Raw genomic sequence first — 26,020 nt, forward strand, 5'->3', positions numbered from 1 at the left:
TCAAATCTTCACCACCACTGCTTTGACTTCCAACAGTCCCGCCTTTAGACCAAAGCTTTTCAGGGAACTGAAAGCAACTTTCTCACCTCTGGTGATGCCAGAAACACGGGGCTGCCTCAAGGCCACAATTACTTTCGCTTATTTTCAGACATTTCCACCACTCCTTTTCTCTCAAGTGTACAAGACAATTTATAAGCTGTGACTGCTAGTTTGAACTCCTTAAAATTCCTCAAAAATATAGACAGCATGATGACTTTGCACACCACAAAGGATCAGTGGCCCGTACTACCACATGCAAGAAAGTTCAAAATGCTGCTAGCCTTTCTCGTTTGCAAAATTGCAAAACAATTTCTGAAATAGTAGCCCTTAGATATGAGATTTATGGAGTAGAAGTTACAGCTGTGTGTATGCATGTTGTTATTTTAATATGTCTTTAGGGATTTGGCCATCGTATACACAAATAGAACACCAACAATCAAGACAAGACAGTCTAACAACATACAGAGCAATATTATGTTAGGATCTATGGTCTTAATTTTTCTTTTATTTTGCATGTTGTCTTTCTATTATAGTTCTATTATTATATTACGGTTTCCATTACGCTGCAGGAGAGAGAGATGGAAAGCAGGACTACACCAGCAGCTCTGCAGAAAGGTTAATTTCATCAGGTTCCTCCTCTCCTTGACCGATTTCCATTCCAGATTTAAAACTTGGTGCCTCATTTGCTCTTTTATCTGTTCCTTCTTCATCTCTTACTACAGTACTTTAATGCTATGATGTTTAGAATGTAGGCAGGGGTGACCAAAGGATGCGGTCAAAACAAGTCAAGGTGATGGCAATGCACATAAAAAGCAGGTGGAGCTTCAACTGCACCATCGTAACCATCTTAATTCTTTTGATCACACCTTGCAGACCCCTCTGAATGTAGGACTGCAGGCCAGGACTATCTTATTTTAATGACTATATATAACCCCTACCAAGGAGCAAAAAAGTCAAAATTATTTTAAATCAATATCCTCACAGATTTTGTGCACACGTGGGCCTAAGAATTTATAGCTAGTGGGTGATTGGGATGTTTTTCAAATAAAGTCACCCACATCTATAAATGCTCAACCCAACATACTATAAAAATACAAATCAAATCCATAAAAATCAAATAATAACAATTACAGCAAAAATTAAATATTTCCAATTTTTGCTTTTAAACTGCTATAATAGGAAATTGAGTATCACAAGAAAAGCTAAAAATAAACCTGCAGCATTACTGTAATTCTATTTTAATTAAGCATTCATTACCTATTTTCAAGGTGGTAAAAATATAATTGTTTTGATTTGGTATTTTTTTAAAAAAATACTACACAGAGAGCAAGCAAATGGATACCTAAGAATCTACAGAAATTGGTTTGAGTTTGCCTTTATCAACCAATGTGAAAATGAATCACAACATATCATGTAAGGAAAACAAAAACATAATGTTATAGAAGTAATTCTACATGTCTATGACTAACTATTTGAAGTATTAAAAACAGAGACATTATTGGGAGGATGGAAAGCAGAACAGAAAATAAAGAGTATTTTAAGAGACTTTATTTTTAAGATTACATTAAAAAAAACTGTACCTCATGTATGATGTTGGGGACACAGGCTTTGATTTGGCCCACTGATAGGGATGCTGTGGAACTGAAAGGTACTGATCACAGAAGCTTCCTTTCCTGATGTGCTGGAACCCAGGAAACTCTTCTGGTGATAAATCGGTGATTGGTGATATGGTCCCCTGATCATCTCCACTAGGTTCAGTCTTGAGTGTCATGGAGGGAGTGTGATCTATTGCAGTTTTCCTAGACTTGATAGGAATCCCATCATTCATATCTATTGTGCTGTCAGTAGTGAGGGCATTGATTGCTGCGACAATGGCTGAACTGGTATATTGGTTAGTGTTTCCCAACCATGTCTCATCAGTCACACTAACCCTTGGAGAATTCTGGGGAGAAGGGGTTGGGGAGTGATGTGGTGAGTAGGAGGTCTGTCTGCCATTCAAACTGTATTTTCTCTTATTACAGGGAGACGATGGTCTAGAGTTGCGAGTGCTCAGCCAGTTTTCTTCTGTAATGCTTGTTCTGGGAGACGTGGAAGGAGAATGTCGGGGTGAATTAAGGAGTGTGCAGGCAACCAAACTTCGTTGATACCTCTCCTCAGTTTCAGTGGTCTTGGGTGATACACAGGGTGATTGCCAAGGAGATGTCTGTGGTGAAGTGTAAGGATAAGAATAATTTGATTCATAGGAAGATGCTTCTGAATTGCAACTTCTGGAAGATAGGCTACTGGCTGGGCTCAGACAAGATGGGTCCCTGTAAGCCTCAATGTTTGGTAAATTCAAAGTAGCGGTAGAAGGTGATCTCTTTGTGTTTTGGATGGGTTCATCAACCTCAGCTTCATGGAAGAACTGGTTGTTGTTATGATGCAGTCCTAAGTAAGAGGTTATTTCAATTCTAGGACTTTCTAATGCTGGCACTCCATTAGGTCTGACACTTGGAGGCAGATAATATCCAGCAGTGCTATTGTCAGCATGCCCTCCATACCCTGAAGGATGATTAGTTGATGCGACACTTGGAATGACTGGAATAGATGACTGAAGACCATGACATGGAGTTGGCAGTGAAGAATGTGCCACATTTAGAGGCAAAGTTGAATTTATATTTGAAGATGCATAGTTATAATGTTCTGCAAAAAGATAAAAGAACAAAAAGAATGACATGAGATGTTGCACACAGACATACACACAAACTAATTTATTAGTAAATTGAATCCCTATCATGATCCAGTGAATATACTAGAATTTTCTCTGGAATCAAAGCCTACTTTAATCATTTCAGAGATGGCCAAGAGCTAGAAGGATTTAGCCGTTCAAGGGTTGGACTAGGACCACAGAGACCAGGTTCAAGTTCACCCTCAGCCATGAAAGCTCATTAGATGATTTGGGGCCAGTCATTTTCTCTCAGCTCAACCTTCCTCACAGAATTGATGCTGTGAGGAAAAAAAATCGGAGAAGCGAAAGGTACATTTGCCACCTTGAACTATTAGAGCAGAGTTTCTCAACCTTGGCCACTTGAAGATGTTTGGACTTCAATTCCCAGAATTCCCAGCCAGCCATTCTGGGAGTTGAAGTCCACACATCTTCAAGTGGCCAAGGTCGAGAAACACTGACCTAGAGAAAGGCAGTAACAAATAAAATAAAGAATAACAAATAAACTCAGTCATTAACCAGCTCTTGAGCTCTTAGACTCCATTTCCCTTTTTTCAAGTTAGAACTGCAATGACATCCTTTATAACAGGACTACTCAGTTATTTTTGAGCTGAGTGAGGCATTTAACCTTTAAATGATGTGCTAGGATCAGAACAGGGCCAGTGGCCAGGGCATAAAGTACACTTAATTTATTACCAATGTAAACAGAAAAAAACTTAACGCAGTGAATATGATTACTCCCCAATATATAATAATAATAATAATAATAATAATAATAATAGTAGTAGTAGTAGTAGTAGTAGTAGTAGTAGTAGTAGTTCTTCAGCCACATGAAAAAAAAATATGGGGGGTCTTGAGGGTTGTTATTATAGAATTGCAGAGCAAGGAGAAGTCTGTAGGCTGAAGACATCTTTAGATATTACTACATGAAAGCCAGTGTGAATAAATTGCATGCTTTCTTTAGTATTTCCGATATCATGGACAATGCAGTGATTCAGCTTGCACCCCACAGAAAGGACACCAGCTGCTCTTTGGAGACTCCTTTTGAATTGAGCAGAAAGAATGAAAATCATCCAAGTAACCTTTCTTGGTACCCTCAGAACATTCAAAGTTATCCTAAACATCCTCTATTGTAAATTATATGAAACATAGGAAGCATTACAAACAAACTTTTTAGAAGCTGTGGTTTAACAGTATGAACAACAGAATATTGCATAAATACCAAGAGGTTTATTCTGATATATTTTGGTTATAAATTTGGTTCAAGTAAACACAGCTACCCCATCTAGAAATGGCTAGGTAATAATAACAAGTAATGATGCATACTCTATGTAGAACTCTGTGATCTGGTTGAAGTTTTTTCTATGTATCACATGATAATGCGGCATAGATACAAGAAGACTACAAACCTACCTCTACAGATAGGATCCCCAACATGGCATCCAATGGGCACCAATGCATCCACAGACACCTCTAATTGTGCCCATCAGACCCTATGCTCTGTCTACATGGTTGTGAATCTGACAAACATGAATAAGAGCCCATATCAGAGCCTACATTGTGGCAGTAAGGGTGGCAAAATATTGTTATTTCTCCGCCCATATTGTGTCTACTGACAGCTGCCCAGCAACCTTGCTTAGGGTGACCTGTTCCCTATTGGAGGGGGCTGGGCCACAGGATCAACTGCAGGGCTGCGGTGAGGAATATTCATGCTATCTGGCAGACAGTCTCTCAGATTCTTTGGAGTTGGACTCTGACTAGGCAAGTCCAATTGAGTTGGCCAGGGCACTCTTGTAATATTATCTGTACTAAGCTTGATCCTATTATACTCAAGGAAGTGGACAAGGTCCTTCAGTCTATTAGTTTGATCACTTATTTGTTAGCCCCCAAGCCCTCCTGGGTTATTAAGGCAGCCCGGGAAATGACCACAGGGTGGGTCCATGTGGTGGTTTCATCCTCTTTGAGAGAGGGGGTGGTCTTACCAGCCTTGAAGGAAACCTCCTCAAGAGGTTATTGCTGCACCCTTTCCTGTTGAATAATTATCGGCCAGTTTCCAATCTTCCCTTTTTGGAGAAGATTGTGGAAAAGGTGGTTGAACGATAGCTACAGAGGATCTTGGAGGAAACGGATTATCTGGACCCATTTCAGTCTGGTTTCAGACCAGGGTACAGTATGGAGACAGCGCTGGTCATGCTAGTTGATGACCTTTGGCAGAGTCAGGATAGGGGTGGTGCATCCATCCTAGTGTTCCTTGATTGCTCAGCAGCTTCTGATACTATCAACCACAGTATCCTTCTGGACAAGCTGCGGGGGGTTAGGAGCAGGAGGCACTGTGCTGCAATGGTTCACATCCTTCTTCAGAGATCAGTTCCAGTTGGTGTTGACAGAGGGGCAGAGATTGCATCCACAGCCCCTCCTGTGTGGGGTACCTCAGAGCTCAATGCTCTCCCCTCTCCTGTTTAACATCTACACGAAACCCCTGGGTGAGGTCATCCACTGGTTTGAGGTTTGGTATCATCGGCATGCTGATGATACCCAGCTCTACATATCAACCCTAAGCTGCACAGGTGAAGCTGTCGATTTATCGGCCTAGTCTCTGGAGGCTGTTTGCCCCCCCCCCCCAAGATTGGGGATGTTACCTTTGTTAGTCTTGGATGGGGCTGCACTTCCTGATTCAAGACTAGTGTGCAACGTGAGAGTCCTTCTGGACTCGCAGCTACTACTCAAAGAGATTGTAGCAGCTGTGGCCAGAAGGGCCTTTGCACAGGTTCATCTTGTGTACCAGGTGCACCCTTTTCTTGATGAAGAGACCCTTCAGACAGTTACTCATTCCCTGATCACCCCCACGATTGGATTATTGCAATGTACTCTATATGGGGTGCCCTTGAAAACCACCTGGAAGCTACAGCTGGTTCAAAATGCAGCAGCATGAGCAGTAACAGGTGCCTTTCAGTATGCCCATGTGTCACCACTGCTGCACAAAGCTGCATTAGTTGCTAGTCAGCATCCAAGTGCAATTCAAGGTGCTGGTTATTACCTATAAAGCCCTGTATGGCATAGGGCCTGGCATATCTGAGGGGCTGCTTGTTTCCAATCATTTCTGCCCACCTGCTACATTCTGGCAGTGGGCATGCTCTAGGTCTCCTCTATTAAACATTGTCATCTTGTGGGACTGAGGAAGCGTGCCTTCTCTGTTGCAATCCCCACCCTTTGGAACAGCATCCCCCCAGAGATAAGGACTGCGCCCTCTCTCCTGGGGTTCCATAAAGCTCTTAAAACCTGGCATTGGTTCCAGATTAATGTATTACTGTATTATTGTATTTCTGGGGCCCCTGCTTTGTTTGATTTGTGTTGTTTATAAGATCATTTTAGTCTGGACTGTCTGTGTGGTTTGATGTTTTATCTGTTTTTATGTATTTGTTGGTTTTGTATGCTGCCCAGAGTCCATTGGAGTTGAATGGCTAATAAATTCAAATAAATTAAAAGATAATAAAAAAATTGTTCTAGTTCCCCCCCACTAAAAAAAAAAAAAAGGAAACTGATATGCTGCAAAGCAAAGTGTCAACTAATAGCAATCAACTTTATTTACTAAAATGCTCATGGGTGCCACAGAGAATCTATAAGCATCTTAGAAAAGGAAAACAATGGGTACGTCCTATCGCTACAAAGATAACCTGAAGGTGATAGCGAGCATCCTGAGTTACAGGAAGGGGTACTGAGGATCAACCTCACAGATCTGCTGTGCATTAAGCTTGCCTCCTGATAAGCAGCTGTTCTGCAAGTGACTGAACCCACTGTGGCAGCATTTGGGGATCTGTCCAGCTTCCTTAAGGCAGCTATTCTGTCTGACTGACCTGGTCTCAACGTCCCAGTTGCAATTCTATAGGATGTAGCCCTTCATACCTGTATTTTTTAGTAGTGTAATTGTTTAAAATCAACAGAATGGTTTCCTATCATTTTGAGGTTGGAAACATGCAAAAGTTGTAGTGTAACCCATAAAATAGGCTTTACATAATCTAAAAGAAAATCTGTCCATGTAGATGGTACCATTCCCATGATCCACTGATATCTTACCTACTATGGCCTTCCCCTCCTCAATGCTAAGTATGGCTTCCAACCACCAAAATATTGGACAACCCTGCGTATAGACTAGGTGAGAGGTAAAGACTTCCATAGATAATTTAACAGACTCCATAAACCAAAAGGTGAAAAAGAGTAAAATACATAAAGGAAAATACAACACACCAGAAAAAAATACTGTCTCCAGAAAGCCTAGTGGTAACATTTCTGTTTCAGTCATATTGCAAACCAAGGGTAAGCACTCCGTAAGTTGTTGAGTTGTAATGCCCAGTATTCATACAGAGCATGACCAATGGTGAGGGATACTGGAAACTATATTCACTTCTTCCAGGACTAGCTTTTGATCAGTCAAATAGCAAGGGCCTATTGTGCAACTCTGGTTTCTGGAACTGTTGCTCCTGTGCAGTGAAGGTGCATTAGGACATAGTTCCATTTTAATTGCCATTTTGTTACTCACTCAAGATGCTATTTCGTTTTATTTTTATCTATTTTCAGCACTTGTTTAATTTGACATTATAACATAATCAGGACACTGTCACTGTTAATATCCATTTCAATGTTTTGAGAAAAAATTCTGTCTGCAATTCCACCAAGAGCCACCTTATGCAGAGAAAATAGAAGGGTCTTCTTTCTCCACACAACTACATAGCTGGCCAGACATGGAGCAGTTGCAACCCCATCTTCTCTTTTTCCTTTTGCTACTCTAATAAACAAATCAAACAAAACAGCACAATCAAGCTAATGCTCTCTTACCTTTTCTTACCTGCCAAAAATTAGATCCATGCCTTTTTATTTTTAAATGAGGTATTTACGATGAGAAATTGCCTACAATTTAGAAAACACACAGGAGAGGGAAGTGCTTTTAAATATTGATCTGAATGTTGAACCACTGTGGGGGTTTTTTCTTCCCCCTAAATTTCACCTGCGGAGCTGAGTCTGGGTGACTGTGTGTTTCTAATATGCTAAACTGAGTGGAAATCAATTATGCCTTAACATAGCATATAATCTAATTTCACCCTCCTTTTCCATGTTGAATTCTCCTGCCATCTTTGTGGTAATAAACAAACTTACTCATGTTGTGAGATTCTCTACTGCTGAGCTACACTGCTGACCAATAAAAGGAAGGAGAATGAAGAAAGGGGGCAAAATTCAACATGCTACAGTTTCTCTGAGCCATGCTGTTATCCTTTCTCATGCACACGCAACTTTCCATTATCCTTCTGAAGGGGTGCATTATTCTGTTGAGCAACTCCTCAGCACAGATTCACAATGGCTACTTCTGAATCTATTGGAATCACAGTTTCTATCCTCTCTTTTCCATGTGTATGTGATACATACACATGCCTGCATATACTGCACACAATTTCTTCAGAGAGTTTGAATGAGAGATATAACAATCCCAGGTATTCATAAAAGCGGTGACTGTGATTCCATTACAGACTAAAAACTGCCATTTTCACTGTTCCGCTTGTCTTATCTATTTTTTGTTATCAACCCTGCCTCAAGTTCCAACATGCCTTTGGCTTCAGTTGCTTTTTAAGAATTCACTATTCTTGAGTGATTGAAACAAACAAGGCAAGGCGTCCTCATTTCCTCTACATATAATGTTTGTTTCCTTCCTCCCCCGGAGGCAAATGCTCCAGGCGATGTCACTCCCCTAACATATACACTGAGATCCGGAAAAGCTCTGTTAATGATCATGGCTCTATTCCCAACAAAATCCCCACTAGTCCTGCATGCACAAAGGAGACTCTTGGCTGCACAGTTGCTTATCTTGTTCTTTTTTATTTAGCACTAATAGACTGAACTCCAATGTTCCCCTAATAGTTAAATGACAATGTTGACAAAGGGCATACAATACTGCTCCAGCTGCTACAGAAGTAGCTCTGTGATGTTTGGGGCTTCTTTTTCTCATGTTAAACACCATTAATATGTTCAACACCCATTATATCCTGTTATTTACCAAAATATGGCCATTAACATCCAGGTGTGGATCAGCACAAATAAAATAATAAAATAAAATAAAATAAAATAAAAATAATAAAATAAAATAAAATAAAATAAAATAAAATAAGGGCTTTCTCTCTTTCTAGCTTGCCATTCCATCTCCAGACCCAATGTAAGTATCGTTCTAAAATACTGAGACCTAATTGCTTGTATACACTGTATGCATAGAATATTTTGACCTGCACAGAAAGCAGGAAATGACTCAGAAATTACCCTCAACCAAAAAACCCACACTGAATGTCAGACATTATGAGAAGAAATGGAAGCAAAATTCATACATGGAAGGAAACAGCACTCTCAGCCTTGTTCACACTCTACCACCTCCTGAAGTTGTTTCTGGGAGCAGATCAGACTCATATTTTGCCACCCCCAATCCACACACTACAATTCACCTCCATTCCCTTGTGGATAATGCTATTTTCTTACGAGAAGGCAGAATCTACCCTTATTCACCCCCTGCCATTTCCAAAGAAGACATGGGAAAGATTGATGTGCATTTACAGGCAGATTCAAACTGATGAACTCCAACACAATCTCATACATGGATAAAGACATATTTAGGGTGAGTTGATATATATCTGAAGAGGCCTAAAGCTGTTCTTCCAACAGCCACAGTCATACTGTCAGAGTACTGCCAATAGGATGCATACATCGCGGGAAATAAATTTCATTGGATCATGGTTGCAACATTTTAATACTGTTATCCGCAACTGGGTTGTGCCACAAATAAACATGGGTGAAACAGATGGCACCACCACCACTACCTGCTTTGTTGTGCAAGGAATGTGATGGGTGAACTAAGTCACTGCCTTTTATTACTAGATAAGAGCACAATATAAAGAAAGTTGAGTTAGGATCTGTCTAAAACAAGACTCTAACTAAGAACAAACCTGTAAAATTAGTTGTGCAAAAGTAATAAAATTCATATCCACCAATTACTCCAAATTTATTTAGAACAAAGAAAAACCAAAACTCTAAATCTCAAGCACCTTGATAGGTTACTGTACTACAGCATGGCTATAGAACACATTAATGTGATACAACAGTGTTTTCTTCAATGTTTTATTATTTTATCATTTAGATGGGATCCTTGGTGCATGAGTTTCTATTTCCAGAATATATGAGAACCCTAAGCATTCTTAATTTCCCTCATGTGATGTGTGAGGAAGCTCTGTGTTCATCATTCTGTGGCCTGAAAAACTAACTGTTCCAGGAAGAAACTGGTTGGACTCTTGATGGCTTGCCTGCATGATCTAGAATCTGGGGAAATGTTGGATCTATCATAGAGGAGTTAACACAAGAAGAACAGTTACCCTTGATAAGGAAAAGGGAATGGAGTGTTCTCTAATTAAAAGTAGACACAATGAAGCAAATAATTAGGAAAGATGTATCCACCAAAGGAGGTGCAGTGGAGAAAGCAGGATACAAACATACGTATACTTTGGGGCTGTAGCATTTTATAAAGTGTGTGTGTGTGTGTGTGTGTGTGAGATTAATGTATGTATATTCCATTTCTGTACTACTCCTAGTCAAATAATATTTTATGCAAAATTGTGTATATTAGGGTAATAGCAACAAAAGTGGACTTTCCTGTGGTTTTTTTTTTAAAATACACTTAAATCGCTGGAATAGAAAGGGAAGTCTGTATCCTAATCACAGAATGGATTTAGGATTACTTCCACGTTTCTACTCCATGCTGACATTTGCCTTCCCAGCTGATGGAAGGCAGTGGCAATTGGCAGATGGAGGTGAACAGTCAGCCCCACGCACACTTAAGCCTGGAGGATTTAGAACATTGGAATAGAGCACTAGAGGGGGGAGTAGCCCTTTCGGAATTGTGTCCAGCTGGGTTTAGGGTTTGGCACTAGCCGTGACCTCAGGGCAGGGGAGGGGGATTGGCCCATCACCCCCGGCACCTCCGTTCACGGAGGAGTTGAGGGAGCTGAAAAGGGCTAAGAGACGTCTAGAGTGCCGCTGGTGGAAAACTAAAGACGAATCTGACCGAACACGGGTTAGAGCCGCTATTAAGGCCTACCTAGTGGCGGTAAGGGCAGTGAAACATCAACATTTCTCCACTCTTATTGCATCCTCAGAGTGTCGCCCTGCAGCCCTGTTTAGGGTCACTCGGTCCCTCCTGGGAAAAGGGGGGGCAGAGGACTATTTGCAGGGTTGTGCAGAGGAATTTGCTGAACACCTGATGGATAAAATCGCTCAGATCCACTCTCAGTTGGAAGCCAAGTGTGGAGCAGGTCCAGTGGAGTTGCCCAGGGAGCGTTCTTACCCAGTTATCTGGGAACGGTTCGATCCTGTTGCCCCTGAGGAAGTGGACAGGGTCCTCGGGGCTGTCAGTGCGACTACCTGTGGTTTAGATCCTTGTCCCTCCTGGCTAGTTAAAGCTACCAAGGAGGTGACCTTAGGGTGGGTTCTGGCGGTGGTCAATTCATGCAGGAGGGGGTGTTTCCGAAGCCTTTCAAAGAGGCTTTGGTCTGCCCACTCCTCAAGAAACCGTTGCTAGATTCCACCCTTCTGGACAACTTCTGTCCAGTCTCCCACCTCCCCTTTATAGGGAAGGTGGTGGAAAAGGTGGTCGCGCGGCAGCTTCAGAGGATCCTGGAGGAAACGGATTATCTGGACCCCTATCAGTCAGGGTTCAGGCCTGATTATGGGACAGAAACAGCACTGGTCGCACTTTTGGATGATCTCTGGCAAGAGCGGGATGGGGTAGTGCATCCATCCTCGCTCTTCTTGACCTCTCGGCGGCTTTCGATACAATTGACCATGGTATCCTTTTGGGTCGGCTGCAGGAGTTGGGGCTGGGTGGCACAGTTGTGTGCTGGTTCAGCTCCTTTCTCCAAGGCCGAACCCAATCGGTGTTGATAGGGAGCGAGAGGTCCAGCCCCCGGCCCCTACTTTGTGGGGTGCCTCAGGGTTCAGTGCTTTCACCGCTCCTATTTAACATCTACATGAAACCATTGGGTGAGATCATCCAGCACCATGGGATGAGGTATCATCAGTATGCTGATGATACCCAATTATACGTTTCCATCACAGGTGTCTTAAGTGACGCTGTGACTGCCCTCTCGCAGTGCCTGGAGGCTGTGGGGGCCTGGATGGGGGACAACAGGCTTCGACTGAACCCTGGTAAGACGGAGTGGCTGTGGGTACGAGGAGCCTCAAGATCTAGGAGTTTGTCATCTTTGATTCTTGATGGGGTCGCACTACCCCAGACAGACCCGGTGTGTAATCTGGGGGTCCTCCTGGACTCATGACTCCTGCTCAAAGAGCAGGTGGCAGTCGTGGCTAGGAGGGCCTTTGCACGACTTCATGTTGTGTGGCAGTTACGCCCCTTCCTGGATCAGGAGGCCCTCCGCACGGTCACCCATGCCCTGGTCACCTCCGGGTTGGACTACTGCAACGCGCTCTACATGGGGCTACCCTTGAAGAATATCCGGAAGCTACAGCTGGTGCAGAATGCGGCGGCGTGGACAGCTCTCAATGCCCCTAGGAGGGCACATATAACACCGCTGTTGCATGAGCTGCATTGGTTGCCAGTTTGTTTCTGGGTCCAATTCAAGGTGTTGGTCATCACCTTTAAAGCCCTTCATGGCACAGGACCAGGTTATCTCTGGAACCGTCTCGCCCCGGTTGTTTCAGCCCACCCCACTCAGTCCAGCAGAAGGGCAGGTTGCAGACCCCACTGGTCAAGGAATTCCGATTGGTGGGGTCTAGGCAGAGGGCCTTTTCTGCTGTGGCTCCCGCCCTATGGAACATCTTGCCTCCCAGTGTGGTCCAGTGTGCCCCCTCCCTCATGGCCTTCAGAAAAGGGGTTAAATCCTGGCTCTGCCAGAAGGCCTGGGGGCTGGACCTGTGGAGATGGCTGGTGGGGTGATGAGTTTTGGCTCCCCCCCCCCAGCATCTTGAAGGTTTTAGTGCTAAAATATACAGGGGGGGTTTAGGACATTTTTAATGGATGTTTGTATTTTAATTATTTATGGATTTTAGTCACTGTTGGAGGGATTGGTGTGTTTGTTCTTTTTTGTTATTGTGAGCCGCCCAGAGTCAGCCGTTGGGGGAGATGGGCGGCATACAAGTTTAATAAATAAATAAATAAATAAATAAATAAATAAATAAATAAATAGGAAACCTGTCTAAAAATCGACTTCATCTACAACAAAGTAGCCACAAAACAAGTCATTATCTATTTCATTCTCACAGCTACTATATATATTGTTCAATTGCTTTTCGGCCTGGTTGCACCAATCATATAGTGAAATGGGGCAACCCCCCCATGAGTGACATAATGGTTTCACTGGAGTAGTAATGCTCAAAAGTTCCAGCTCAATTACTCAGTTACAAGGCAACATTTTAAAACATTGTGGAACCCCCTTCCAAGTTACTTGTGCCTCTTGGGGGTTCTGACTCACAACATGAGAAACTGTAGGTTATATGAATTAGGTCCATACAACAATACACTTTCTTTGTGTCAGCTGCATAGTAATATGGAAATTTCATGCTCATAGTGCAGTGTAACTTACTGTCAGATGCTTGGTGGTTTGGGTTAAGAAGAAAACATACTGGTGTATGTTCAGAGTATTATAGTTGCTGAAATAAGAACTATGTCATTAGCAAAGTTTGGCTCTTTTGATATAGGGGCTTCCAGGTGACTAAACCCTAGGTGGAATATCACCTAAATAATGTGACAATGTTCTTCCTTCTCTACCCGGGCAATGGTCTTTATAAAACATATCTTGTGCTCAGTCAGCTGACCCCTCAAACGCTCTCCCACTCTATGGTATCATCTCCCATGCAAAGCAAGCAATATATATTAAAAAACAAAACAAAACAGGGAAGTTCTCAAGATTGCTTTTTTGTATTCAGTTACACTAATGCCTGGATTGCCACTAGGATTGCCCCTAGGAATATACAAAAGCTTAAATTGGGATTGGAATCTAGAGGCCTGGAAATCCAGGTACTGTAATGGTCTACATATCACAGAATCACACAGCTTCACAAACAAACAAACAAACAAACAAACAAAAACTTTTCAAACCATAGTTCATATGGGATCACCTTCACTTATTTGGTCATTAAACCAACAACAAACTTGCATATCATACTGTACATCATTTGTCTAATTCCCACACTCCAGTCAAATTCCATGACATGGATTAAACAACTAGAAACAGGCAACCTGAGGAGATATTTCTAATCAACATATCAAATCCAGTTCTTTCTTTGTTGAAAGCCACTGCCAGGATAACAAGCTGCTCTATCTCTAGGCCTTGCATGAGATTTCTTCCCCTTACCCTCCTTTTGCAAATCTGGCAAACCACCCGACTCCCCTAACACAGGACACAGCTCCAGCAACGCAACATGCTTTTAACCAGTTCCATTTTACAGAGCTTCAGGGCTGATCTACATGACCCACTTGCCCCAGCACAAGTACAGGCCGTGTTGCCTGTTGGCTCTCTGGTTACTGTGGGCAGTGACAGGAACCCTGCCCACCCCTCCCCCCCCAGTCACTGCCTGCTGTCCTCCAGGGCCATTTCTTCTTATAAGTTCCAAAGCAAAAGGGTGAAAACTGGGCTTTTCGCAAGCACTTTCTGTGATGGAACAGTGAAATGAAGAACTCATCTTTTCTTAAAAGTTCTCCAATGAAGCAGTAAAGCTGTTTTTGTTTTTTGTTTTTACAAGTCCACTGTGACACTTAAATCGTAGACCTGTCTCTTGTCTTCTTTTTTTTCACAAGTTCCTTGACGGAACAGAGGACAACTGTCTGGTTTTGTTTTGTTTTAAGCAGGTGAAGTTAGCAAGAGGTCTGCCAGCTTCCCCTTCAAGGGACGGGAAAAGCGGTAAAATGGTGGTATTGTCTTTCTTTTTCGGTGAAGGACGGAATTTAAAAAAGGGGAATCCACGAAGTGGGGGCCGCGATCAACCCAGCTGAGAGAGCGCACCAAGGGAAAAGGGATTGCTTAAGCCGGCCTTATTTCCAGCCGATTTCCCCCCGGAAAAAGCCGCGACTTTCCCCAAGCCCTACGCGAAGCAGAGCTTCTGCTCGTCCTTTGGAAAGGAGTCGAGCTGCACTCGCACACCCGAGCTGCTCCCCAGGGCTGGGCTCCGCTGGCTTTGAAGCGAGCCGTCCTCGGGGGCGGGGGGCGTCGAAGGAAAAGCGAGCGAGACGCCTCAACTCCAGCGACGGGCGGCGCTTCGAGCTCCCTCCTCCAGTCCCCAGGCTCAGCCTATTGTGGAGATCGCTCTTTCCCGTCCCAGAAGAACCGCTATATTTAACGCGCTGCAAATAAGCGCTCCTCGCCCTCCCTCTCCCCGGGCTGGCCCCGTCCCGTCCCTCGAGGATGGCCGACGCTGCCTCGTCACCAACCTTTGCTGCCGGCAGCCTCGCTGCTCTGGTTAAACTCGAAGAGGAAATCGAAATCAAACTCCGGATCTTCCTCCAGGCCGCTCATGGCTTTACGGGCAGAGACCGAGCCGAGGCGGTCTCCTCAGTCTCTTGGGGCTGCAAAGGGTCAGGAATGTCCGCCCCCCTCGAGTCCCGCGGAGCCACCTGTTGCAACAGGACCGCTGCGGGCGATCAGCTGCTGGCCAGTCCGGCAAATGAACTCGCGGCGTCGGGGGTCGCGCCGGCCTCTCCGCGGCCGAGCAACCGGGCGCGCCTCTGACTCGCAGGTCCCAGGACGCCCAGGCGGTCCCCCTCGGGTCGGTGTAACGTGACCTTTGACGAGCGCCGCTCGCTCCCTTATCTCGCTATCGCTGCCTGTCTGTGAGATCCTCCTCCTCCCTTTGTTTATCTATACCCGGAAACATCAACAATCTAGTTGCTCCGCTCTGCAAGCCTCTCTGGTTCCTCATTTTAAAATAACCCCTCGCCGCTCGAGTTACAGCCCAAAGGGGTTTGGCCCTGGCCTCTCTCCCACCCGGGCTGGGCCACCAAGCGGAGGGAGCCTCCGTGCAAAGCCGGCCCTACCATGAGGCGAAGTGAAATTGCAGTTGGATTGGTTTATTAGGAAAGGACGACAGCAGCACCTCCCTAGCTTCGTCTGGGCTCTAAACTGAACCTGGTTAGTAGTGGAATCCCAGGGCTGTGAGGCTAAGCTTGCAAGTTAACACACACACACACACACACACACACACACACACGGAAGAAGGCAATGACAAATTGGAACTGGACTTTACTTTTTACCAGCTCAGTATTAGTTATTTAATTCATTATTGCTGTTATATTTTTATTCAAGAGAGCCAGGCTGGGGAAGTGGTTAAGGCACCAGGCTAGAAACCAGAAGACTGTGAGTTCTAGTCCTGCCTTAGGCATGAAGCCAGCAGGGTCACCTTGGGCCAGTCACTCTCTCTCAGCCCTAGGAAGGAGGCGATGGCAAACCACTTCTTTACCACTTCAAATCTTACAAAGAGAACTGCAGGGACTAATCCAGGCAGTCACCAGGAGTCAACAATGACTCAAAGGCACGCACACACACACACACACACACACATACATTTTTATTCAGAGGATCGGAATTTTAAGAACTTTTAAGCAACATAACTGTCAGGACTCACACACTTTCTCTTAATCTGTGCTTGTAGATTGTCAAGCAACAGCCTTGCTTCCTGAGATTAAGAGATGGGATATAATGAGACAAAACATTATTTGCATTCTTCTCAAGCAGATTGCTATATCAATTAGTCCTGATTACTAGACTAGTCTTTCTTGGCTGATCTTCCTTCAATAATGGGATGGTCTCCAAACAAATACACTGTTTTCTGTAGTTGTTTGAGGAACATTGGTGTAATAGCAGTGTGCCGGCAGCAAACATGATAGTATTAAAGTTCTGCAAGGATCTGGATTGTAAGGCTAAGATTTGATTAGGAGAGCAAATTAGTACTCACAAAGCACCTATCAGGAATACCTTGACGCAGCTGTGCCTTTTCTGGACTTGTTCAGCTGCCTTCCACAGCAGGTGTATCACCCCAGGAAAAGACATGTTTCATTTAAGTGTTTCCAGTGGATGTTACCTAGGCCCCCATCTCTGCTCTGCATCACATCTCATCCAAGTCCAGACTGCTGGACCATCCTAATGGGAAACAGCACTCCATGAATCAGTGAAGAATTTGGCCTGTGTTGCCCCCAGAGATAGAGAGGAAGGGATAAATTCACTCATCCACCATGTTTCTACAGATCTACCTCTGCAACACAGAACCCAACTTCAGAAGATTCTTCCAGATGCAATGGAAAGCATGCAAAATGTGTGTGTGTGTGTGTGTGAACATTACAAAATTCACACATTGTGATGTCCAAAGAAAATAGTTCTCAGTGATAAGTTAAAGAGAGAACTACATAGATTGATGCCCAAAACAGTCAAGTTTAGAAATGAAAAATTCTGCTACTTGATGGCTATGGGCACAGTGCAAGTACACTGGGAAAGGAGGAATATAATCCACACTTTTATAAGCCTGGAATGAAAACTCATAGATACGTTTTTCTTTTTTAACCTAAATCTTATTCTTTGTTCCTCTGTAAACTGTCTTGAAAGCATAAAATAAAACAACAACCCTTATTTCTCACTGGTTGTTTGGCAACTCTAATAATGCTTGGGACAAAACGTATAAATGGTTCCCCCAAGGTCTTGTGGTAAAAATATATGAAACCTCAGAAACCGCTGCCTGAGGGAGGTTATTTTGTTCTGATAAATGCCATAATTTTTTTGCCACGCTTGTCACTTCTTTTGGATGGCAGGACTTGTAGGCCAAAGGAAACTGATACCTGGCAAAGGAACATGCAGGATTTGGTTCTGCTTTCAGTCTCATTAGGTCAGCCTGGTCTTAGGAATTGTTCTGCAGATGCGTTTAGTGTTTCAAAAACACCTGCATTTTCATAAGCATGAAAAAGTTAGGTCTCGTCCATGTCTCTTTCTCGAGAACAGGTGCATTATCAACTTTCCCTAATGCCTGTCATGAGAATGCAGCTGTTTCTTCAAAAATTAGACAGACATGCAGCTCGTCCGAAGTATCAGAATTATCTGATTGTCCTAGACAATCAATGAGGCATTCTTGCCTTAATCTCCCCAAAGATTCACCACTTGAAACTGTTGATTTCACCTTGCTTAATAGGGAGGTTAATGCTGCTGTCCACACTACAGTATATGTGCATATATGATTACACCTAGTATATATGTTAACAGTGGTGCTGGCTGATCTGAATTTGGGGTAGAACTCAGTGGATCTACTCAGCCAAATGAGTAGAAACATGTCTGCCCTATCATGGTTTTGAAGTGAAACAATATACACTGGCATCTGGAGAGACTTCCCCCTAGTTTACAAGATTATTATACCCAGAGAATAAAGGTGAAGTGAACATGGTGACTACATGTACATTTCCATGTTGTTTTCTTGGCAGTAAGATGGAAATGATTTGCTATTTCTTCTTCTTGGGTATTTTCTTTTACTTCTCAGACTGGCTTATACTTCCTGACGGTATAGCCATGTTTGAATCTGCTTAACTTTTTCAAGATCAGCCAAGGTTGGCTAGGTGAAGCCATCTGTTGTGACACATCCAGAGACCAATAACCAAACACAAGTAAGTTAAAACTACATGGTGAGGGGAACAATTCTGCAGCATTTGCAAGTATGGGAGCACATCAGGTTGGCTTCTCTGGCTCTCTCATGTGGGAGGGAGCCAACCCTTTCTTAAGTCTTTCCCCCATAATCCCTACTATTACAACCTCCTATAATCTGAGAAGAGATCTCCTCCTCACCGTCACACTCTCCTAGGAGGAGAAAAGTGGAACCAGCTTTCTTCTCTCCTTCAGCATTCTCTAGCTAGCAGAGAGCCCAAGAAGCATGGTAGGCTGAATTCCCGGTAAGGATGAGATTGTTACAATGTAGGTAGGACAAGGGGGACGCGGTGGCGCAACGGCTTAATGACGCTGAAAGTTGCTGGCCAGAAATGGTCGACGCTTCAGCGGTTCGAGTCCAGCCTTCGCATTAAACAGGGTGAGCTCCTGTTTCCTCCCCAGTTCCTGTCAACCCAACAGGTCGAAAACTCACGTGAGTAGATAAATGGGTACTCTCACTCTGGTGGGAGGAAAAATGCTGGCGGCGCCTTGCAAAAAGGAGTTGGGAGCAGTTGCCGGTAAGCGCGAAAAACCGTGCGCGCCTGAAAAGGGCGCGAAGCAACAGAAACCCCGCCTCCTGTGCTCGCCAGCTGGGCTCTGCTCTAGGAAGGAGGCACTGGCAAACCACTTCCGAAACACCTTGCCTTGAAAACTGCAAGGACTCATCCAAGCAGTCACTGCAGGGTCAGCAATGACTGAGCGCAGACAAAAAAAAAAAAAAGGTAGGACAAAATAAGACTAAAGATGCAAAAATACAGCTCAGATTAATCTATAAAATTATTTTCTATAGATCCATAATGCTAGTTCCACATTTATGCCAGATAGCTATTTCCTTCAGCTTGTCCAATCCCTCTCAGGTTGGAGTACGTTTCCTACCTGATAAGCCAGACATCTCCCTGTCTGGGAGGCAAGGCAAAAGAACAACAGCCAAAATGGAGCTGGCCCTTCCTCTCTTCAAAGCTTACCTGAAACAGAGGGACCCTTCCTGCTCAGAGTCTGCATTTCCCAGGCTTTGCTAGTCTCTGCTTACTATATAGATTGGCAAATTTAGTTTGGCATGATTAAATCTACATCAAATTCAGTTTTAAGTGTACTGCTACAGACTTTCTTTTTAAGGAAGTGTTGCCTGAAATACTTTTGACACAGCTTGGAGTTCCAGAGATCTACGTAATGTGGTTCCATGAATATTTAATTTTGCTACATCTCTATATTTGTTGAAAATATCTTTTCCCACTTCTCTAAATTTTCTAGAATCTTTTTGTGTTCCTATTAACACAAGTAAATGAAAACTATGAACTTAATTGCCCAACTTACTACGAAGTGTAAAAAACCTACACTATGTCATAAAAACTCATCTTTTGGAAATACAGAGATTAAGTAGGAGGCGAAGAAGTAAGTGAACTGGCTGAAAAGTGTGAAAAAACCCATTTGGAAAATGAATGATAAGGTTTGTATTTCATTTCCCCAGCAGACAACATTCTGCCAAAGGTTTCCAATTTCTTAGATCACACTGATCAGAAAACTCAGATATCAACTCCTGATATCTACACTGGCACCAATAAAGTGGTTTGCCAGTGACTTTGATTCTGATTTTCCAGACAAGCTTACAGCCTTCAGATCAGGTTTGGTCCTGCTTAAGATCAGTTAGATGCGGCCACAAATGCAAAAACCAGGGATATTCATGAGGTGTGTGTGTAGTCAAAAAAGTCAAGATGGCAGCATGTAATCCATGCAAAAAAGGCAGGGCTTTGCACAGTCACAACTGCCATCTCGACTCCCTGCCCCTCCCTCCCGGATGTCCCTAGCAGAAACTGCAGAGTGAAGAATGGAAGACACCTATCTTTCCCTGCCCCACTTCTGATCCCTTTCCTTTTTATCTTTCTAGCTTCTCTATCCATAGTGTTTCTTTTCTCATCTGCAGCCCATGCACCCATTGTTCTCTACTGCCTGATATCCAATGCCCCAAATCTACCTATACTTTCTTTTCAACCTCCCCTCTTGATACTTTCACAAGCTTTCTTCACTTCTTTCAATCTGCTCTGCCCAACTCTACCACCCTGGTTACTTTTCTTTTGATCTCCTAGAATTTTGAAACACTTCCAGAATGGAACTGTGCAGTAATTTATTTTGAATTTAATTTATGGAGGTAAGAATGGAGTAATTAGTTGAAAGGGAATGGTTACATTTTGGAGCAAGATTAAGATGGGAGTTGGGAAACAAACTGAAGGTTTTATTCCTATTTGCTATTGGCTTTTTTTTTTTTGGAAACTCTATTTCATGAAAAGAATTGCTATTGTTCAAGGATATTGTGTGTGCACATGTATATATGTTAGGATTAATGAAAAAGTCTAGCAACCACTTTTTTCCACTTTGTACACATTTGTACAATAAATATTGCAGGGTATCTAAAAAGAAATGAATGGTTCATGATTATTTGTCTTTCTGGAGTACAAATTACTTGAAGGATGTTTTATATATAAGGTGATCTGCCTAGAAAACCTACTGCCTGGCCATACTTTCTCCAGGGTGGCTGGGCGGTTGGGGGAAGGCTTCCCCTAGATTTCCTTCATCTTCCCAAAATAAATAAAAAATAAATAAATAGCTTGGCTCAGGCCTGCTTGGACAAGTAGCGCCCCACCCCCCCAATTATTAGGCTATCCCCTCAAGATGTTTGGGCTAGTTATAGTTTAGCCTTCTGTAAATTTAAATGAAATCAACTAATTATTCTTACATTCATACATATAAATATAAATAAAAGTAGATGTTATACTAATTTGTGACTCATGGTCCCCACCTTTCAAATCTCATCCTAACTATTTGCAGTAATCAGTATGATGTTATTGCAGATTTAGAAATCAGCTACTAGGTTGCAATCTACAAGAGAGTTAATCATAAAGTATGGTTTCAATTCTGTGAATTTAATATAAACACCCAAATGCAAATACATTTGGGCTACTCTCCATCCCTACTGCAAGAATTTCCAGTCTTTTAGGAAGAAAATGGCAGAAACCTAGCATTACTATTATTACCACACATTATTTAGTTGCAATACCCACTCACTATAACTGCTATAAAACCCACTCTAGAAAAGGAAAGTTCAGTAAGAAACATTCATGTATGGTATATATCAATAATATAGATTCCAAGGCACTAAGTTAGATCTTTACACTAAAATACATGGTAACTTTTGGATGAAAATCCAGGTTAGTAAAGCTAAAGAGCTAAGACAGACCTAAAGATAATTTTCTTTTATTACAGTGCAATCCTATATGTGTTTATTTAGAAATAAATCCCATTGAGATCAATGGGGCTTGGTCCCAGGGATCTATAGGTCTAATTCTGTTCAAGTTTTATGCAAAAAATCAAGTAAAGCTTATAGTTCCCATTTATGATTTTAGTTTTAATACCCCAAATACAGAAGCAGAACACTTCTAGTTTCTTTTTCTAACTCTCTCAGGCACACACTAATTCATTTTCTTTTACACACACAAATAGGGTGTAACAGTGTATATTTATTCTGGACTTATTCCACAAAAACCAAGTTGTCTACTAGAACAATGCTTAGCAAATGGTTTCGGGTGTGTGTTTATACGTGTTTTTAACTAGAAGCAGTCATTTCAGAGTTTTGATGCTAATTAAAAATAAAGTTTGTTATAAATGAGGCTTTAATTCTGTGTTGGGAAACATAATGCTTTTGTGTTTGCCAAGACAGCTTTAAAGTCTGCAACATGCAAATGACCTCACCATCCCAAAAGCCAGGATTGTGGAGCTCCCAGATCATTGAGGCTATATTTCAAAGAAATGTTTTTGGTGATGGAAATGGTATTCCTCTGTAGACTCTGGGAATCCCATTTTCCAGTCTGAAAAGTCCATCATCAGATTCAGGAAAATACAATTTTTCCGTGACAGTCATTATTCTCATTCTTCTCCCAATTTCCAGAGAAAAATGCTATACTGCCTTACGTATTTTCTGTAATAGGTTATCCTACTCCAGCAAACAGCTCTTCCTGATTTCCCATCTAGTAATTCAATATTATATGAATACAAATAATGAATACAAATATAAACATGAATATGAATATGATGGTAAATCCTGGCTCTTATCACAATGGCTTCCAATATTCTTAACAGCAGATCTTCTATCTTCTTGACAAATGTATTTTGTCAATGCTGTATGGTGTGGCAAGGGTACATATTTATTTTTTTATTATTTAAGAAATTTGTACCCTGCTTCATCCAATTGGATTGTAGGCAGTTATGTACGTAAGTAAAAAGGAGAGAAAGAAAAAAAACGGCTTTGAAGGGAAAAATGGCTTGTTGTTATTGATTTAAGAGACATTTGTGCACATCAGACTGGCAAGACATTGTGGATATATTGTGAAATATATCAGCCTTCCCTGGCTTTCGATTACTTCTTTGCCCCTAGCTGTTGGTTCATAGTTTGTAAGGGTGAATCACCAAGGGAGAGAGAGAGCAAGGGAGAGAGAGAGAGAAAGATTGGTCCCATCTTTAGAATTACAATTGGAAACATCAAGGTAATTTCTGAAAGGAATTTGAGGGGGCAGAGCAAAAGCAAAAATTTGTGAGAGATGTTTTGAGCAACTCTTAGCTGAATGTTATGTCTCCCTATTTCTCATTTCATTGTCATTGCACTCAATGGAGTATCTAGTTAAAGGAAACCTAGCGCACTTCAAATATTTTTGGACTTCGGTTCCAATGAGTACCAGCTATCATGCCTGGGTTGTGGGAATTGTAAATCAAAATTCTGGAGACACCCGGATGCTGATCTTTGTTCTACAGGGAAGGAGAACATTTTGGTAGCCAAGGATCACAATTAATGGGGAGGGGGAGGGGACTCAGGTTTCCAGTATACATATAAGCAGAGATGCATAGAGGGAGATTAATTGCTTTTTAAAGTATTTTGGAGCTTCATTCCAGTTCTCATCTGTTTCCTAACTCAAAATAGAGGAAAACTACATTGTACGAAACACTTCTACATACCCTCCATTCTCACGCCTTCAGCATCCTCCTCATTCTGCCCCACAAGTACCTCATAATTGGTGGTCATATATAGATCAGTACTGCCTCTAGCTGGCTAGTGGGAGAGCATAAAAAAGGTGTGCTCCAGCCAGTGTACCACCATCTTTACTATTCTGCACTTGTTTTGAAATGAAGCCAATGCCAAGGCAACCATAAATGATGGAAAAAAGATGGCAAGGCACCATGTGCCTTGACTCCAGAAGGGGGAAATCTGAGAAGCCAAAAACAGACAGGAGTTTCCACCACCACTGGTGCAATATTATTTTCATAGTGTCTCTTTTGGAGAAACAGCTGAACTAAAAGGTAATCTGCTTCCTTGCAGAAGGCCTTAAGAAGCCTTATGGATTCATCAAGATGCATCCTAGCATACCTGTGGTGCATGCAAGACCAAAAGATGCAAGAGAGAAGTCAGGCTGCAAACATTTGGGGCTGCAGGTTGCCTACTCCTGATCTAATACTTTTGAGTTGATAAAAATGCTTAAGAACGAACCCACATAACAGGTCTAGGTAGGGAACTGCTATTTCTAATAATTCATCCATCTGCTCCCTTTAAATGCAATACATACACATAAAAAGCGGGGTACTTTTTATATGAGATGTAAATCTGATACTATAGGTCACAATCTATCCAGTAGAAGTTAGGTATACAAGAACTGTTGAAGCCAAAGGGTGTCCCCATATATGAACTTAATGTTAGATTGTAGCCATGAGCTCTAGGTCTCGGACCAAAAAGCCCTACGTGAGCATTAATGGAAGATTTTCCCCAAATGATGGGACCAGACTACAATAATTATAAAACATTTGATTTATAATCTGATTGAGTGAATCAATAGGTTTAGTAGAGAACATTTTTTGAAACACACATTGGGCATGGATGGACCCAATTCATAAATCGGTTAAGCAAAAATGATAAGATATTAAAAACTAGAATGAAGGGTAGTCAGTGACAGCAACCAGGCTTTAATAAACAAGTAAAATTTGTCCCAAACCCAATAGTTCTTATCTCATCGTAGTGGCAGCAGTTTCTTTCTGCTTTAAATTGTTTTAAAATAATTTGCTATGCCATGAGATGGTCCCCTAGGCACAATATTCCAGAACGAATAATCCAGGGTGAGACTGTATTGATCCAACCAGATTTCTGTGGGAAGACCTGAAGCCTCCAGCTTATAGTCACTAAGAGGAACTTAGCCATCTGTGGCGGGAACACCAAAAGTTGGTACTCATTAGTACTGAAAGAACTACCCTGGCTTCTGATCAGTACATGCATGGAATGTTTACAGTACCTTTAAAGCCATGCGGAATTGGGATAGGGATATTTTTTTAGAACATCAAATAGTGTGCTGCAAGCTGGGATCAGTAGGAAGAATTAACACAACTGAATTTTATTTAAATATAATTAAATTTCTATTTAATTAAATGGCATGATTGCTCTCCGTGCATTTAATAATTTACCCCCTCTTGGCCCAAAATGTGAACCCTTTTCAGAAAGTTTACAAAAACATCAGAAAGTTCTACAGTACTCCTGAGATAATCTTTGCTGAGGTAAAATCTGTGCTTCTACGACCAGAAGTAAAGTGGGTGACAACTAGAGAATGTGTGATATTTATTTCCAAAATGCCTCCTATGAGAAAGATGTCTGGTGCCACATTGTTGAATCCTTTTGGTATCAAGCAAGTTATTTATTAGCCCAGGTTTAGTAATGTACTAGCAACACTAGGTGTAATTTATCTTGGTTGTTGTTGTTTTTTTCTGTCTGCAATCCACTCTGGAAGCTCCACTGAAGAGTGATATAAAGTAAATCAAATTTCTCTTGTGCTGAGCTCGATTCCTGATGGATGTTCTTAGACCTCCCAGTCTTGCCTATAGGTTTGCAATTTCCTAGAGAATTTCCACCTAAGTACTAAATATGGCCCTACCCAGGTCTGGCCAGGCCAAGATGACTTATAAACATTTTAAATGAAATAAAGTTTAAAATAAGTTATTTCAGAATAAAAAGAGAAACCCTTGCCTTGCCTGAATGGGATAAATGCTTCCCACAAACTTGAATTATGCCTGCTGATGCATTCCTCAGATTTCTAAAATGTCCTCCATAAATCTCCCGAAGCAAAACAGATAGTAAATTAGTGTAAAGGGACTAATTAGTACAACTCAAATTGACACAAGGGAAGAGGGAAAAAACTGCAGCAATATTTTGGCCACTTTCATATGGAGGAGGCACCGATTTATTAGATGACAGAAATGTGAAAGAGAACACTTTTTTTCTGTGTAATTCTAAAGAAAGAGCAAGAGAACCATACCGTGCACCAAAGCACGTAGTGAATGTATGCATGGAGGAAGGAAGCAGTGTTACAGAACACCAGTAGAGAACCGGCACCAAAAGCTGGAAGTATTTGGAGATCAGTTATATAGGAAGAGTCATGGAGTTGCTTAGTGTGTATTCTCATTTCCTGTGGCATCTTTTTACAACACTGCAGTGACAACTATTAGTAAAATATGTGAAACAATGGTTCAAAATGAATGTAAATTG

At 42.1% G+C, this 26,020-nt stretch overlaps 1 protein-coding gene across 3 annotated transcripts in view; it reads right to left on the reverse strand.

The window, feature by feature from the left end:
• NFATC1 (nuclear factor of activated T cells 1) overlaps positions 1-26,020 on the reverse strand; it is a 145,104-nt gene that overhangs the window by 113,361 nt on the left and 5,723 nt on the right. The window contains exons 1-2 of one of the 3 annotated variants that reach the window (XM_007430174.4): positions 15,210-15,642; positions 1,620-2,721 (exon numbers count right to left, since the gene is read on the reverse strand). In XM_007430174.4, the coding sequence (XP_007430236.1) occupies positions 1,620-2,721; positions 15,210-15,294 (1,187 nt within the window). In that variant the 5' untranslated portion in view covers positions 15,295-15,642. Of the gene's footprint in view, positions 1-1,619; positions 2,722-15,209; positions 15,643-26,020 lie in introns of those variants that run through there. The other 2 variants (XM_025167897.2, XM_007430175.4) reach the window with 2 other exon arrangements.

The sequence above is a fragment of the Python bivittatus genome, unplaced genomic scaffold (assembly GCF_059951505.1).
Source record: "Python bivittatus isolate LINGU-HERP-01145 unplaced genomic scaffold, Pbiv_v1 ctg000840_np1212, whole genome shotgun sequence".
Lineage (NCBI taxonomy): Eukaryota > Metazoa > Chordata > Lepidosauria > Squamata > Pythonidae > Python > Python bivittatus.